Genomic DNA, 18,642 nt, shown 5'->3' on the forward strand with positions numbered 1-18,642 from the left:
CCGAGGGCCCCCAGGACTCAAAAGTCCAGGTCAGGGGCCAAAACCAGAGCCAGAAATTGATGCCATGAACTCAGATTGCTAGTCTAAACATCCAACTAACAAGTAATTTATTTTTAAAAAATCCATTTTAGCTCCTTCATATATCAGGAATGCTACGCAGCCTGGATTCTTGGTCCTAAACTCTGAAAATGTGAAAGGAAAACAAGTAGAAATTTTTAGAATCCCTTAGAACTTGCACTTTTTTTTAAGTCTTTCAAAGAATTCCTTTCTGGTCTTAAGAGAATAATGTAGCACTTGGGGAGGAAGATGCAGCCCAGGAGCCCTGCACTGGAGACCAAGATGGAAAAGACCTCCACGACCACCATGACCTTCCCCTTGGTGCTGTGGTAGACAGGCAGGAAGGTCACCCAGACACTGCAGAACACCAGCATGCTGAACGTCAGGAACTTGGCTTCATTGAACATGTCAGGGAGATTCCTGGCTAGGAAAGCCACAGTGAAGCTGGCCAGGGCCAAGGAGCCCAGGTAGCCCAGGACACAGTAGAAGGCAGTGACTGAGCCCTTGTTGCACAGCAGGATGATGTGTCCATGCTCAGAGTGCGCATCTGTGTCAATAAAGGGAGGAGAAGTCCCAAGCCAGATGCCACAGAGAGCCAGTTGGATCAGGAAGCAGATGGGAATGACAGAGTTAGAAGCTCCTGATACCAGCAATCGCCTGGTAGTTCTTCCAGGTTTTGTAAACTTGAAGGCCAGAATCACAGTGATGGTCTTGGCCAGCACGGTGGAAACAGCCACTGTGAATACAAGGCCAAATGTTATTTGCTGGAGGAGGCAGGTGACTGTGTTGGGACGGCCAATGAAGAGTAAGGAACAGAGGAAGCACAGGAGGAGGGCAATGAGCAGGATGTAGCTGAGGGTCCGGTTATTGGCCTTGACAATGGGAGTGTCTCGGTGCTTCACAAAGACCCAGAGGACCGCAGCTGTGAGGACAGAGAAGCACAGAGCCATGCAGGCCAGAGCCATCCCCAGGGCATCCTCAAAGGCTAAGAAGGTCACCAGCTTGGGGAGGCAGCGGTTTCTCTCCTGGTTTGGGTACTCGTGATCTGCACATGGGATGCACTGCTCTGCATCTGAGGAAAAAGAGAGACTCAGCACTGACACTGAATTGCTGACTTGTTCTGTTTAGGAAAGTGGTCACCTTCGCACTGCCCCTTTGAGAACAGACTGCCTCTATCAGATACCAAGAGGCACTAGAGTAAGTCTGCATTCCCAGTCCAGGGAGAACGCTCTTTTCCTGGAATCAGCAGATGCTCCGGGCTTTTGTCTCAGATATACTGGACACACACAGGCACCTATATGATGTACTACGAATTCCCATATGATGGTAATTCATTTTTCTTTCTTGTTTCATACACTTAATGGGTGTTGCACATCACTCTGATATGTTGTTTTGTTATAATCTTTACACCTGAAAAATCTACTCCCTCTCTAAATTGTGAAAAATTAAGTGATTTCTAGTGCTGCATTAATGGTCATTGAAGGATTATTTTTGGAGTCATAGAAACTATTATCTACTCTGTATTTTGAATAATGGAAGCATTTTCTAAGCAGTATTTATCCAGTTCACATAATTTGATACATTTGTCTTTGATAGATAATTCCTTAAATGTTAACTGTTTAATGATGACAAACTGAATCCTGTATTATGATATTGTGTCTTCATATTTCACACTGCACAATATTAAAGATATGACACAAAAATAATAAAATACTCTGTATCAACTTGCGCCAGCCTTGTACATTGTATTTGTGCATGAAAATGCATGGAATTGCTCATCTAAGCAAGTATAACAAAACTTGGTGGTGATGCTTTGTACATGTCTTGCTTGGATTTAAGCATGGTCCACTACAAGAGCTCAGATTAGGACTGCCTCTCCCAGAACTGGAGGGTAAAATAAGATGTCTTGTCAAATCAATAGCACAGTTGAGCCCAATAAGATGAATGTCACCAGACACCAGTCTACACATAATTTGGTAGACATAGCGATCATAAAATAGATGTGTGGAGATAGCAAGTGACTATGTGTATTCATAGCAATGGTTCACTGCAATCTCATTACAAATATTCTTGGGTTACTTTTCCTTTTTTTAATTTTTTATCAATGTAAAGAGAACAGATTTCATATATTTCATAGAAACAACTCTAAGATGGTAACCATACCTCCTTCCTCCCTTCCCTCCCAGAATACTCCTCCTTCCTACTTTTCTAGTTTTCATTTAACTTGTACAATAATATAAATTCAATTGCTTTATATCCACAGGCTTAATGCACCATTAGCCATAATATTCCAGAAGTAAAATGTAGAAACAGCACACTGTTCCACAGGGGTATAGAAAAGAGCTAAAAACACAAAGAAATACTAAGAAGTCAATTTCATTCTTATACAATGCTTTTTTGTATACTATATTGACTACTATATATCAGAGAAAACATATGATGATAGTTGTCATTTGGGGACTGGATTATTTCACTAAGCATAATGTCTTCTAGTGGCATCAATGTTGTTGCAAAAGACTGGATTTCATTCCTTCTTTTGGCTGAGTAGTATAATTATGACAGTGGAGTTATCAGTAGGAATGGATACGGTTTCTACCTGTCTGATTGGAAATGTCTCTGTCTGTGCAAAAAGTGCAAGTATAGCAGCAGACAGGTCTTCCTTCCTGTGGCACTTTCCTGAATCCTGGGCCACAGCTCTGGCTACACACAGATTGAGGAGTCTAAAAGGAAAAGAGAAACATTCATCTTGATTTTGCATATTATCGCCACTTTAAAGGAATTTCAATAATTCCCCCCCACACACAACAGAAAATATGACCTGGCCGGAGCCGCAGCTCACTAGGCTAATCCCCCGCCTGCGGCACCGGTACTCTGGGTTCTAGTCCCAGTTGGGGTACTGGTTCTGTCCCGGTTGCTCCTCTTCCAGTCCAGCTCTCTGCTGTGGCCCAGGAAGGCAGTGGAGGATGGCCCAAGTGCTTGGGCCCTGCACCTGCATGGGAGACTAGGAAGAAGCACCTGGCTCCTGACTTCGGATCCAGTGCAGCATGGTGCACCAGCCGTAGAAGCCATTTGGGGGGTGAACCAACTGAAGTAAGACCTTTCTCTCTCTCTCTCTCTCTCTCTCTCTCTCTCTCTCTCTCTCTCTCTCTCTCTCTAACTTTGCCTGTAAATAAAAGAAAAGAAAAGAAAAAGAAAATGTGATCTTCAGTTGAAGGTCATCACTGTATCTCCTCCTACACCTGCCATGTCATCATTACCTAGGCAGCTAATTTGGAACTTCTGTGGTCATCATTGTACTTTATAAACATGAAGCAAATATTACAAATGCAGTTAATCACTTTTATTTCACACATCACATACTAACATCCCCTGCCATTTATCTCTTCTTATTGAACCACTATATCCAAAATATGTTTAATGTGGGTTTCTATATGACAATGGTTCTGAAAACTAGAAAGTCTGAGAACTCTTTGACCATGAACTCATACTTAGTTGATTAGAATATTTTACATCACAGATAAAAGGAACAAAAGACATGATACGAGGCACACTACTGAGAGTAACTATCAAAAATTCAGGTCAGCATAGAAATGGTTAGAATGTGTTATGAAACAATAATTGTGTTTAGTACATTTCTGATATTCTCCATTCAGGCAGGCCATTAATTTCTGAGATAAACACATCATTTCAGTGCAATGCATTGTTGTTATATATAGCTTATGCAGAAAATATCATATTTTGGAAACAACACAAATTAATGCCAATATCTCAAGATGTTATGAAGAATAAAATGTGGATGATTGAGTAGCATGCAAAATTCAAAAAAAAATGCGATCTACAATTAGGTGAATGATAAGCTGACCCATAATCCACTGTGTTAATCATGCATCAAAACTTAAAGGCCCTCACCATATGTAATTAACGCCTTCAGAATACATAGAGACATACTTAGAATTTATGTGTCTATACACTGATCTCCTTATTTCTTTCATTAATTACCCTTTATTCTATGCACTCAATATCTGCATAAATATATATGCTAAAATTAAAAATAAATCAGGTTATTCCAAGTTTCACTTTCAACATGCATTACCTAGAATATATATATATGAATTACTATGTATTTGGAAGCCATGATATGAAGTGAGACTCTGATGCTTACGCAAAGGCTTCATACTTAATCTACTCCATGTAGGTCTTTGAAATTGGAAGGGATCCATACCTCTTTGAATGCAATAGGCCATTCTATCATCTCTTCATTGATGACCAAGGCTTGATCATGTGAACTCTTAGAGAAAAACTTTCCAATGTTGACCATCAACCCAAGGCCCACAGGAAAATTCACAATATTCTGGATATCATATTGTACCACATCGTGCCTTGTTTCATGGAAGCATATGTCATATCCAGCACTGTTCCTAAATTGGATTTTCTTCAGAAGTGGGTGAAGCTAGAGGACAAACATAATTGTAAGAAGGACAGCATTCAAGTTACAGGTGCTAGAGATGGCATTAAGATGGTGGAGAAGGGAGGGTGATGGCTGCTCTAGTCTAGGAGAACATAGTTTAAGAAAAAGTGGAAAGACTACAGGCTCAGGGAAGAATTGGGAGAAAACAGCAGAGGAAACTCTACAAAAATTGGAGGGACATGGTGGACCTATATGGAGGGCAAGGACATGCACAGTTCAGGACCCCAGCAGCTGAGAGCCTCAGCACCAGCACTGGAGAGTGAGGTGAGACCAACCACAGCAGCCCAAGCCACTGGCAAGAAGCTGCAGGAAGAGCTTAGAGGGAATCCAGCTTGGATCCCCATGGGGGATAGTGTACCTGCCAAACTACAGGAGAAAAAACAAAGGTGGAGCACGTTTTCTCTCTCCCCAATCACCCTGCAACTGCGTCTTGTAACAAGCTGATAGAGAGCAGGCGTCATCTTGGACATACTTAACAGCTGTGCCAGCAAACAGCCAAGTAGAGACTCCTGAGTCTGGTGAGGAGAACAGACAAGGGGCTGAGTGCTCATGACTGTGGGAGGCTTGTGAGCTAGGATTTGAAAACACTGAGGCTGCATGGGAGGACTCAGGGTGTGGCTGGGACATTGGACAGTCACTGTAGTGGGCTGCCTGGTTACCTGGTGAGGGATATTGCCGGCAATCTGAGCTTACACTGAGGCTGCACAGATCATCTGTGTGGTCCTTGTGGCAGTGCAGACAAATAATATACACACTGAGGCTAGCACCCAGGTACTGGTCTCCTTTGAGGAAAGGAGCTCAACTGAGTCTACACCAACAGACAAGAACAAACATTCCCCTGATCAAAAAAAAAAGAGAGAGAGAGAGAGAGAGAGAGAGAGAGAGAGAGAGAGAGAGATGTACTATGCCAAACCTGGGTGTGTCACTGCAGATACAGCTCTCACACTGGAGCATTGAAAAGAGCTTCTTGGCCACATCTATCACATAGCTCTAGGTAGTCCCTGAAAGCAGACACTCAACTAATATACACATAGTGCAAAGATGAAAGCCACCACAGTGAAATAACAAAGAAACAAACTAGTATCTCCACAAATGCTGAATAACAAATGAACAGATTCAAGATAGAGAATAAGGAAGACAACATGACACCCCCAAAAGAACACAACGCGTCAATACTAGATTGAGAGGATAATGAGATTGAAGAAATCCCAGAAATGGAATTCAGTTAGAGATGCTCTAGCAGTGCATGTGCAAAAAGAAGTCAATTCCCAGGCTCCCTATCCTCAGGGATTCTTCTTGGGAGAGACTTGCAGGGTTTGAGTGGTCATCATCTCATGGGTACAAGTGAAGAGAACCATTCTACCATTGCCTGATTACAATTATGGGAAGTGATTTAATAAAATCAGTAAATTATATTAGGTGGCTTAGGCATGAACTCTGATGTGTCCTTGACCAGGAAGGAGGTTTAGTTGGGGCTTTATTGAAGTTAAGCTTTGTACTTCAACATGGGTCTGTCATGGATGGCTGTGCTGAAGGATGATTTTTTTATGGTAACAAATTGTGTTCTTACCTGAGCTCTTTCTAGGGCTCAACAAAGTAAACTTACAAGTCAGATTATTAGTGTTTTAAAAATTTGACAGTTAAGCCTAGATTATTTTAAGGATATACACTTTTCTAAAACTAAAAATGTCTAGAGGTCCCTGTGGATCCAACTTAAGACAAATTATGTATGATATGTGTTCAATTCTATATACACAAAATTTTATACCTCAATAGTACTTAGAATAGATACCATATGGGTTTCTCCTCACTCTATCTCTCCTATAGACTATTAGTTGAGGATTTGATTAACTTTTTACATTTTATTTGGAAGTATATGACAAAAACCATGGAGTTCTACTTCTGTAAAAAAAAATGTGTAAATGACATTAGTGGCTCCATGACCACCCTGCTCTGGAGGAGGTTTACCTGCCAGGGAAGAAGCTTAGGTTGAGCTGCATCTCCTGGAGATCCCATTTCCACTTTCTCTAGAAACATCTTATGGAGGGCGTGGGCCACTGCATACACAGCATTGTAGATGAAATAGCTAGAGTCAGATATGGTCATTATGTCAATGTCTCCTGGAGAAAACTCTAAGGAAGTGTTTGGTGGGCAGTCTCCTATTTCTCCACATTGTGACCCAGAAGGTAGGCAGGTGAAAATGTGAAACCACAGTTTAGTGAAGTAAAAGTCTTCTGGGTAGTGGGAAGGGTCCACTGTCTTGAGAAAATGTTTGAGGCCAGGAATTTCCCCCTTGTGTGGTGAAAATGAGAAGCCTCCATGGAAAGAGTGCAGTGCACGGTATGTCTCATGCACAACAATGTTCCACTTTGCTACCATGATCCACACCTTGCCCATGGTTAAAAAGTACTCTCCTGCAAAGTCCACATTGATGAGGCTCCTTACTTCACCATAGAGTATATGCACATTTGCAGAAGAAAGGCTGATCCCAGTCATGAAAGTGATATCAGTGGAGGCATACAGTCTCTTAGTGGCAGGGAGTTTTTGTGTAAAGGCCACACAGAGACCTTTCTTTACCATCTCTGCCTCGAAGTACCGAAAGAACTGCTCTCCTTTCATATCATCAGATACAAAGAGCGCCACCCAAGTCCAGCCAAAATGCAGCAACAAGGAGATCATTCCATGAGCCACAGCGCTGTCACTGTTGGCCATCTGATAGAGTGAGGGAAACTGGTCTTTATCACTTAGCAGAGGATCAAAAGGGCCATAGGTGATCTGAAAGCCAAAATAGTCATGACTGTCAATTGCATCTGTTTGGGTGAGGCTGAGATATTCTCTCCAAGGGAGGCCTTTGAGGAGAATATTACTGGATAAAAAGAAAGATTGCTCTAAAGATAGCTGAATTCTGTTATTCTGCACCCAGAGAACACCATACTTCTCATGCCCTTTGCCTTTGGAAGAAATATGATAGCATGAACATGTGTCATATCCCTATTTTCTCTTCACATTCTGCAGTGCAAACTGGGAATGCACAAATTTTGAATGCAGTATCACCAAGATAGTATCCTTTTTATTATTTTATTTATTTGACAGAGTTAGACAATGAGAGAGAGAAACAGGAAGGTCTTCCTTCCATTGGTTCACTCCCCAAATGGCTGCTACAGCTAGAGCTATGCCAATCCAAAGCCAGGAGCCAGGTACTTCCTCCTGGTCTCCTATGCAGTTGCAGGGGCCCAAGCACTTGGGCCACCCTCCATTGTTTTCCTGGGCCACAGCAGAAAGCTGGACTGGAAGAGGAGCAGCCAGGACAAGAACCCGGCACCCATATAGGATGCCAGCACTGCAGGCATTGCATTAATCATGTGAGCCATGGCGTTGGCCCCAATAGTATCCTTACATTCGTATTCACCCAGTGTGGGTCAGAACAAAGGTGGCATGTAAACTATGACAAAGTTTGTATGGCTCTCATGATACATGAGTTCAGTTCTTTTCACAACATCAATAACTTGTTATGAAAATCAAAATTATCCACTCTGATTTTTGGTGAAATAATTTTTCTGGCTTAGAATCCTCTTATGTGACTGAAGTCTGTGTCTGGCAGCAATGTGCCCATATTGCTGATGGTGTGTACTGGATCTCACAAAAGTCTCTGAGATACTAATGCAGTCCCTGGGAGGTAGCTGTGATATCTTGATTAACTGAAATAGTTAGCCCTCATGAGAGACCTGAAAGGAATTTATAGAACAAGGGCCTGCAATGGCCAGACCCCCAACACATCAGTGAGTAAGCAATGAAAGGAATACCTCTGTTATGTTTCTTTCTGCCTCTTAAATCAATAGTTACAAAAAACAATCTGTGATATCAGGAATTGTAAATAGTTGAACACTCACTGGGATTCCTATGAAGAAATCATTGGGGGCAGGTGAGTGAGGGAGGTTTGGAAGAGGGAGTCTGGGAACACCTATGTCACTGGAACTGAGCCTCCAACACTCTTAGTAGTCTTAGGGAAGGCATGGCCCTCTGTGATGTCTCAAAGAAAAAGTAAATGTCCAGGTCTTTAAATCCCCACATCTGTATCTTTCACCTGTGGATGCCACCCAGGAAAGGTCACTGCTTGGTGCTGTGGATATTTCCTTTGAGGCACTGAGCTGTGAGTACAATGAAGTCAATAAGCCCAGTAGTAGGGGATGGATATATTGGCCCTAGGTAGGAATCTGAGTGGAGACTCTAAGCATTCACTGCCCCTTCGCTTTCTTCCTTCTCCATCCCTCTGTTAATAATGTCACAGCCCAGGGTTTTCCTGCTTTAAATCATAGTGGGATATGTATTCTTGGCTTCCACATTGCCTTTTTGACACAGGTGAGAATGGAGTTAGGGGAGGTTCAAGCATTCTTCTCTGAAATTCAGAACACACATACCTGTGGGATTTTGTAGAGCTCCAAAAGAGTTCCAATTTCAGCAGAAAATGTTGATGTGGTTCCTGCAATGATGGCGACTGATTTGTCCTGTTTTTTGCAGTTGTAGTTAGGGACAAATATACCCTGTCCTGAGAGCCAGTGCAGAGTGCTCCACAAGGTGAACTGATCACTGGGAAAACCATTGTAGAATTGGTAACCCAAGGACATGTTGGGGAGTAAGTAGGGATTCTTATTGATCTCCTGGATGGCAAAGTGAAAAGCCAGGACATGTTGGTAGTTCTTCCACAACCACCTATGAAGAGGTCATATTTAGGGAAATGAATGAGTTCTTCAGTGCAGATGTGGGGAAGAAGCAAACTGCCTATGCACACATTCATCTGCATGAACTTTTTAGACAAGCCTTGATGTATCTCAATATGGAATCTGAGTTTTACTCGAAGACAGAAGTCAAGATGCACTTTTTCTTTTCTGTTAGTTCTGAAAGTTTAAATGACAACTGATTTGCCAATTGTTGAAATATTATCCTCTCTAACCACATTCACCTAAATTAATTTTGCATGTGCCATTTCTGAAATTTTCTACTCTGATGTATCAGCTCCTGAGAAAGAAGCCTTGTTAAATTATATTTACTTTGGAGGCCAGTACTGTGGTGCACTGGGTGGTGCCACTGCCTACAGTGCCGGCATCCCATATGGGTGCCATTCTGAGTCCCAGATGCTCCTCTTCCAGTTCAGCCCTCTGCTATGGTCTGGGAAGGCAGTTGAGGATGGCCCAAGTCTTTGGGCCCCAACACCTTCATGGAAGATACAGAGGAATTTCCTGGCTCCTGACTTCAGATCAGCACAGCTCCGTCCATTGCAACCAGTTGAGGAGTGAACCACCAAATGGAAGACCTCTCTCTCTCTCTCTCTCTCTCTCTCTCTCTCTCTCTGCCTCTCCTTCTCTCTCTGTGTAACTCTGATTTTCAAATAAATCCTTAAAAAATTATATTTACTTTTAAAATAAGCATTTGATTAGGGACTTCTTTTTTCATGTTTTATAATTAATATAAAGAGAAATGATAAAATTGTGTATTTCAAAGATACAATTCTAACAACATGACACTTCCCTCCTTCCCTCTTCCTTTATTCCTTTCTTTTTTCACTTTTAATTTTTAATAAACTTTCAATTCACTTTATAATCCTGAACATAGTGATTATTTATACTTATAGTTCAACAAGGAAAAATAATAGATTTAGGACTTCTAAGTGATATAAACCCAAATTATATCATTTTGTTGTCCTTTCTCCTCCTTGCCAATTCACATTGAACATTCTCTGCAATTTTTGCCAAAAAATATGAGTTCCTGGGAATTATTCTGACATGTATTGGGGCCAGCACTGTGGCATAGCAAGCAAAGCCACCACCTGCAGTGCCCGATTCCCATGTGGGTGCTGATTCATGTTCCATCTGCTCCACTTCTGATCCAGCTCTCTGCTATAGCCTGGGAAAGAAGTGGAAGATGGCCCATATCCTTGGGGCCCTGCCCCCGTGTGGGAGACACAGAAGAACCTCCTTGCTCCTTGGCTTCAGAACACTGCAGCACTAGCCATTGCAGCCATCTGGGAAGTGAGCCATCAGATGGAAGAATCTCACTCACTTGCTCTCTTTCTCTCTCTCTCTCTCTGCCTCTGCCTCTACCTCTGCCTCTCTGTAACTCTGCCTTTCAAATAAATAAATAAATCTTTAAAGAAAAACAGAAAGAAATCATCTTTAAAAAAAAAAGTGGTGCCCATATGCCGAGACCCGGCAGCTCCACTTCCAATCCAGCTCTCTGCTATGGCCTGGGAAAGCAGTAGAGGATGTCCCAGATCCTTGGGCCCCTGCCCCCAAGTGGGAGACCTGGAAGAAGATCCTGGCTCCTGGCTTTGGATCAGTGTGGCTCCGGCCATTGCAGCCAATTGGGGAGTGAACCATTGGCTCTCTCTCTCTCTCTCTCTCTCTCTCTCTCTCTCTCTCTCTCTCCCTCTCCTCCCTCCGTGTAACTCTGACTTTCAAATAAATGAATAAATCTTTTTTTTAAAGTGACATATATAGCCTTATTCCCCACATGGCACCAAAGCCCATACAGAGGTTGCTTTACCAGGACTAATCTTTCCAGTATCTGATAATAAAGTGAAGAATTCTCTAATCAATGACACTGCCATAAACTTGCAGAGATTCAGAATATAAGAAATAATGTTCAAGATGGCTAGAGAGGGCCAACATTTGCTCCATGACAGAAAATAAAAAACCAGAACAACAAAGGAAGGACCACATTCCCAGGAGGTTGAGTGAAAACTCAGGGCACCAGGCCTGGAGCTATGCCCTCTCACACACAGTCTCAGGAAATTCTCTTCTGCTTTTGTGTGTTGGAGCCAACTGGCAGTAGCCAATACACAATCCCAGAAAACCAGAACTTAGGAAGTCCCCTTCTGCATCTCTTACCACTTGGTCCTTGGTTCTCCAGGTTCCAGGTCTCAGCTGCGCCCAGTAGTACCAGAACTGCAATTATTGCTCTCTAAGTCCTGGGAGTATCTTGCTTTTCCTGTGGGACCTAGGAAATGCTCTATTTCCATTGCACTGATGGAAGTCTTTGGCTGACAATGTGTATGCCTCACCACAACCTACACTTTTACCCTGGGGCCTACAAAAGATATCCTTCCTGCTTGGTAGTTCCAGTACTGAGACTATTAGCACTATAGTTCTTAGATCACCTCTAAACAGCCTGCAAGACCAGGCAAAATTCTGCCTCCATTTAACTGCATGATCCCGTTCAAATTCCCCAGTGCTAGAATTGGGGCTTTTGGTACTATAAACCCCACTATTACCCACACACTGCCAGAAAATATGGGAAAAGCCAACTCACATCACCCAGTTACAGGGACAAAGCTATTGGTGCCAAGTTCCAGCAAGCCTGGGACAAGGGAGAGACATATGTGTCCCATCCAATCTAAAAATGTAGCTACTGGCATCACAAACCCTTCTGCAATTCACAGCTAACTCTGGGGCCTGAAGACAGACACATTTGGAAGCTCAAAGCCACCACAAAGTCTTACCAATACCCCCATGAACTGCTGCAGACTGCATAACTGTGGGATTCGTAGACACTGCTGACATTGGTCATACCTGAAGAGATCACTTAGAGATTACAATCCTGGGCTCACCAAGAACCAAAGTCAGCTGACATTCCACATTCCATCTAAACAAACTGCTGATCTTGAGAGTAGATTTTTGAAATAATACAATCAAAAAAATAATGAAAAGACCAGTGTGATATGTAGGATATCAATCAGTAACAAACATTCGTTGTTACAGGAATAATTGTAGGAAAAAGCCATGGAGAACTTCCTGAATTAAATAATAATTGGAAGTTTCCTAGGTCTTGAAAGAGATATGAACATCCAGATAAAGGACGTTCAACCCTGAACAGACTCAACCAATAAAGACATTCCACAAGGAATGTTGCAGTCATATTGTCAAAAGTTAACAATAGGGGGCCAGCGCTGTGTTGCAGTGGGTTAAAGACCAGGTCTGAAGCACTGGAATCTCATATGGGCACTGGTTCTAGTCCCAGCTGCTCCTCTTCTGATCCAGCTCTCTGCTATGGCCTGGGATAGCAGTAGATGATGGTCCATGCTGTTGGGCCCCTGCACCCATGTGGTTGATCCAGAAGGAGCTCCTGGCACCTGGCTTCAGATTGCCACAGCTCTGGCCATTGTGGCCATCTGGGGAATGGACTGACAGATGGAAGACCTTTCTCTCTCTCTTCCTCTCACTGTCTGTAACTCTACCTCTCAAATATATAAATAAATAAATCTTTAAAGAAAAGAAAATATGCCCAGGTTCCGCGCTGTGGCGCAGTAAGTTAATCCTCCACCTGCAGTGCTGGCATCCCATATAGGTGCCAGTTCTACTCCCAGCTGGACTTCTTCCAATCCAGCTCCCTGCTATGGCCTGGGAAAGCAGTAGAAGATGGCCCAAGTGCTTGAGCTCCTGCACCCATGAGGGAGACATGGAAGAAGCTCCTGGCTCCTGGCTCCTGGCTTCAGATCAGCGCAGCTCCAGCCATTTGGGGAGTGAACCAACAAAATGAAAACCTTTCTCTCTGTCTCTTCCTCTCACTGTCTGTAACTCTACCTCTCAAATAAGTAAATAAAATCTTAACAAAAAAAGAAACTATACCCAACCCTACATTATCCATAAGAAACTCACTTCACAGTTAAAGATATCACATTCACTGAGAGTGAAGGGTTGCAGAAAATATTACATACAAATAGAAAGAAAAAATTATCAAGAGTAGATGTACTCATATCAGGTAAAAATATATTTCATTCTAGAAATTAAAAAAGAGACAAAGAAGATTATATATTAATAAGAGTATTCATGCAGCAAGAAGAAATAACAATATATAGGTATATATAATAAAAAATATGTAAGGCAAATATCATTTTAAATAAATGGAGAGATAGATTGCAATACAATAACAGTGATAAACTTCAATATCTCACTGTCATCAATAGACACATCATCTAGCCAGAAACTCCACAAAGTACTCCATAGAATAATATACAGCAGTAAAAAACAATGAAATCCGGTCATTTGCAACAAAATGGAGGAATCTGGAAAACATTGTGCTAAGTGAAATAAGTCGGTCCCAAAGGGACAAATATCATATGTTTAACCTGATCAGTGACAACTAACCATATACCAAAAAGGAAACCTGTTGAAGTAAAAGGGACACATTGAGAAACAGTGACTTGATCAGCCCTTGTCCTGACTGTTGATGTACAATGTAATACTTTATCCCTTTTAGTATTTTTTGAACTAGTTAATACTATTGGTTGGACTCTGTAATTAACACACAACTATTCTCAGGTGTTTAAAGTTAACTGAAAAGTGATCTCTGTTAAATAAAAGAGTGGGAATAACAGAGGGAGGAGATGTACAATTTGGGAAATGCTCAATCGGACTTGACCCAAATGGTGGAGTTAGAAACGTGCCAGGGGATTCCAATACAATCCCATCAAGGTGGCAGGTACCAATGCCATCTCACTAGTCCAAGTGATCAATTCAGGTAACAACTCATCACACTGATAGGTCTAAGAGTCAAAGGGATCACACAAACAAGACTAGTGTCTGCTAATAATAACTGATAGAATCAAAAAGGGAGAGAAGGATCCATCATGGGAAGCGGGATACACAGCAGACTCATAGCTGGCAGAGGTCCTAAAAAGCACTCTGGCCTCAGAATCAGCCCTTAAGGCATTCAGATCTGACTGAAGAGCCCATGAGAGTATTTTAGGCATGGAAAGGCAAGACACTCTAGCCAAAAAAAAGAAAGAAAAAAAGGACTTAAATGAAATATCTCTGCAAGTGAGTTCCCAGTAGAAAGGACAGGGCCATCAAAGAAGGTGGTACCTTTCTCTGAAAAGAGAAGAGAATTTCCACTTTGACTATGACCCTGTCGGAATAAGCTTGAAGTCGTGAACTCAAAAGGCTTCCATAGCCTTGGAAACTCATGACTGGAGCCTAGGGAGATTACTGACACCATAAACAAGATTGTCATATTGTTGGCCGGCGCCGTGGCTCAACAGGCTAATCCTCCGCCTTGCGGCGCCAGCACACCGGGTTCTAGTCCCGGTCGGGGCACCGATCCTGTCCCGGTTGCCCCTCTTCCAGGCCAGCTCTCTGCTGTGGCCAGGGAGTGCAGTGGAGGATGGCCCAAGTGTTTGGGCTCTGCACCCCATGGGAGACCAGGAGAAGCACCTGGCTCCTGCCATTGGAACAGCGCGGTGCGCCGGCCGCAGCACGCTACCGCGGCGGCCATTAGAGGGTGAACCAACGGCAAAGGAAGACCTTTCTCTCTGTCTCTCTCTCTCTCACTGTCCACTCTGCCTGTCAAAAAAAAAAAAAAAAAAGATTGTCAGATTGTTAAGTCAACAAAAGGAGTCACTGTGCACTTACTCCTCATGTGGGATCTGTGCTTAATGTGTTGTCCAAGGTGAAGTAATGCTATAACTAGTACTCAAACAGTATTTTCCACTTTATGTTCTGTGTGGGTGCAACTGATGAAATCTTTACTTAATATATACTAAATCGATCTTCTGTATAGAAAGATAATTGAAAATGAATCTTGATGTCAATGGAATGGGAGAGGGAGCGAGAGATGGGAGGGGTGTGAGTGGGATGGAAGTTATGGGGGAGAAAGCCATTGTAATCCATAAGCTGTACTTTGGAAATTTATATTCATTAAATATAAGTTTAATTTTAAAAAAAGAAAATTAATTATTTTTTTAAAAAAATATTATATAGGATCTCTGTCTTTAATGTGCTGTACACTCTTATGTAATGCTATAACTAGAACTCCAACAGTATTTTTTTATTCACTATGTGTTGCTATATGGCGGCAAACTGTTGAAATCTTTACCTAATATATACTAAACTGATCTTCTGTATATAAAGAGAATTGAAAATGAATCATGATGTGATTGGAAGGGGAGAGGGAGCAGGAAAGGGGAGGGTTGTGGGTGGGAGGGAAGTTTTGGGAGGGGGAAGCCATTGTAACCCATAAGCTGTACTTTGGAAATTTATATTCATTAAATAAAAGTTTAATTAAAAAAAATATTGACAAATCACATATTGTAGTAAATCACATCAACAGAATGAAGGAAAAAAATCACATGATCATCGCAATAGATGCAGAAAAATATTTGATAACATTCAACATTCATCCATGATTTTTAAAAAACTCTTACCAAACTAGGTGCAGAAAGAACATAAATCAAAATTGCAATGAATCTACATTTTTTAAAAAATCATATTGAATGGGGAAAATCTGAAATCATTTCCCCTCAGATCTGGAAGAAGGCAATGACATTCAGTTTCAACACTCTTAGTATAGTGTCAGAAACAGTAACAAGAAAAAGGAGAATGAAAAAGAAATAAAGAACATCAGAATGCAAGCAAACATTAGCTGCCACCTAAGCAGAGAATCCGCAAGCATGAGACGTTTTCAATCACATGCACAATTTCACATTGGGAATAGCAATGAAGAAAATACAAAGAGGTAAGGAAACTCAAAGTGAAACACTGAAAAAGAACAAGAATGTAATGGTACGGGTTAGGAGAAATTACAAGGTGTGATACTGACCCAAAGATCAGCACCCCCACTTTCTCTCTAGCACAGCACAACCTGCAGAGGTAACAAGTGTTATACACCAGAAAGAACTGAGAAGGACAGACTCACATTGTTTAAACAAATTGCACACTTCAAAACTCTCTCCTAACACATGAGTATGTGGATCTCTGGGTCGACTGAGAAGCGAACTCCACTGTTGGCACCAACAAAGTGTGCAGACACAGGCCTTCTACTAAGCCCCACCTTAAGCACAAACACAGTGATCAGTTACCAGAAAGACACACCACTGATGCAAAGCTCAGAATGCATGCAGTTTCTGCATTGTTTCTGGAGAAGAAAATGTCAGATTCCAAGAAGAAGCCATTAAACACATATGGAAGATTATTTCCCTTGCTTCTGATTTTCAGGATCAGGGTCCAGATGCCTCTAGTGTAGTAGGATTTAATTATTGATCTGTGAGGGTACAGGGTCTGCCTCATGGCTTCAAGTCTCAGGCAAAATGAGTATTGCCCTTGTCAGCAATGGCTACCTAGACTGAGGCCCTCCCAACATTGACCTTGGGACATGGTCTTAGGACTCCAGTGTCCTCCCTCCACAGGTGCTAGCAATAGAGGACCTGAGCTTCCAACCATCTCACTGACTCCAAGAACCTCAGGGCTTAATCACACATACCTGGCCAATGGAGTAGGCACAAAAATCTTAGTGCCTTCCTCTGTCTCTGAAGGAGTCAGAAAGCAAATGGAAATGAAAGGTAGTGAAACGTTAAAGAAAGGAGAGGACCTTAGCTTTCATGGAACTGTGTTTCTGCCATTCTGTGCAGAATTGTCAGAAGTCTCAAGAGGTATTGAACACACACAGACACGAGCATGTACTCAAATGCAGGCATAACAACACTTAACAGATATAGAATATCTAAAATATAATGGATAGGAGTAAAATTGACATTTTGAGATTAAATGATTATTTACAGCCCTTGGATTACTGTTGAGGAACAGTGGGTTTTTTTCCCCTCATATTATTTGTTGATTTCTTTACTTACTGTAGGGTTAATCTTATGAGTATAAAGAAAATTGAAAATAGGTTTGTAGAATTAGTGGTAGGAATGGAAAGGGAAGAGGAAGAAGAGTGGGAGCACAGGGGGAAGGGAAGGATTACTGTTCCTGATTCTGCATATATGAAAGGCATGAATATGTGTACCTTAAATAAAACTTTAAAAGCACAGATACATACACCTTGAACTTACCAAGATGCCACCACTTTATACTCAGGCTTGAGTAAAAAGGATAATTGGATCATCTCTCTTTCTGGTTCCATGTAGTACAGGGGAAAAAACACTCCCAGCACTAGGTCTCCATCTCTGAAGACACTTGGCTTCAGGTAATCAAGGCAGTTCTCATCATTCTTGACCTGTGAATTATATAAAACCTGCAGGAGTAGGTAGAGAAAAATCAGAAGCAATGACATGTCACTGTCTCCCCAATTTATAGTGAGAGCCCCGAGTCTCAGCTGAGAAGAGGAGACACAGGGCTGGATCAGGTCTGAGGGCTCTCAATCAGCAGTGACAGTGGAGCTCTGTGTAGAGCACAGCTGACCCCAGGTATTGACGAGTGCCCTCTGCCTGTAGGAACCTGTGTGCCAGTCTGGTGAGCTAGACCGGAGCACAGCTAAAAGCAGAATGCAGAATGCACAGTACTGAGACCTGGCTGTGAACATGAAGTGATCAGAGCTCCACTGGGTTCCTTGTATTTTCAAGGATTCCCATTTGTCTCATCCAGAAACTCAGGGGATCCACCTGCCTGAGGCTCTGCACCTGTTGCCCTCCATTATGGAGGAAAACCCTTTAGAAAAACATGTTTTGAATTCTCCTACCTCCAGCCTCTAGGGTTGCATTATAGGCCAACAAGGCTTTGGCAATCATTGCATCCTGGGATGGCAGCCCTATTAAACAGTGTGCACAGTGGCCAAGGGTTGTGTGAATAGACAGCTTTGAGACATTTGGCAGGGTTAGAAAAAGTTGGTATGACCAAAGCACCCAGCTGCATCTTCCCACAAGATACTGTAGACAAAAGGTGAAGGGCTGACATCAGTCACGATGACCTTTCATGCACCACAGGAATCCTCATCATTACCGTGTCTGATGTCACTCCCAGGGCCATAATATCCTGCGGCAAAAAGAATGGGCTTCCTGATTAATATGTGAAGAAGCCACATTCCAGAGATAGGCAGAAGTTCATCCCCACACCTACCCCTCCACACAGCTGAGCTCCCCACCCATCAGCCTGATGCTCTCCCCATTGAGAAGCTTGAACCTCCAAGCTCTCAGCATCAGTGGTTTCAATGTGACAAGTGAAAGGAACTGTGTTAGTTCTCAGTCACTTAATTCCTGTGGTCATATCTAATTTCTCCCACTTTTCAGAGAATAGAATGGAATGCCTTACATGTGTATTTTCATTTTAAAATTCATAACTTTAAATTATGTAGATGTATGTCTACAAGGGAATGATTTGATATCTGTACACACTGAAATGGGAAGGCAAATG

The 18,642-nt window shown here is 42.2% G+C and overlaps 1 protein-coding gene across 1 annotated transcript in view; it reads right to left on the reverse strand.

The window, feature by feature from the left end:
- Positions 1 to 215: 215 nt before the first annotated feature.
- LOC133749974 (vomeronasal type-2 receptor 116-like) overlaps positions 216 to 18,642 on the reverse strand; it is a 38,962-nt gene continuing 20,535 nt past the window's right edge. The window contains exons 3-8 of the mRNA XM_062179343.1: positions 17,346 to 17,527; positions 8,944 to 9,235; positions 6,494 to 7,300; positions 4,280 to 4,507; positions 2,654 to 2,777; positions 216 to 1,129 (exon numbers count right to left, since the gene is read on the reverse strand). Coding sequence (XP_062035327.1) covers positions 216 to 1,129; positions 2,654 to 2,777; positions 4,280 to 4,507; positions 6,494 to 7,300; positions 8,944 to 9,235; positions 17,346 to 17,527 — 2,547 coding nt within the window. The remainder of the gene's footprint in view (positions 1,130 to 2,653; positions 2,778 to 4,279; positions 4,508 to 6,493; positions 7,301 to 8,943; positions 9,236 to 17,345; positions 17,528 to 18,642) is intronic.

The sequence above is a fragment of the Lepus europaeus genome, chromosome 20, assembly GCF_033115175.1.
Source record: "Lepus europaeus isolate LE1 chromosome 20, mLepTim1.pri, whole genome shotgun sequence".
Taxonomy (NCBI): domain Eukaryota; kingdom Metazoa; phylum Chordata; class Mammalia; order Lagomorpha; family Leporidae; genus Lepus; species Lepus europaeus.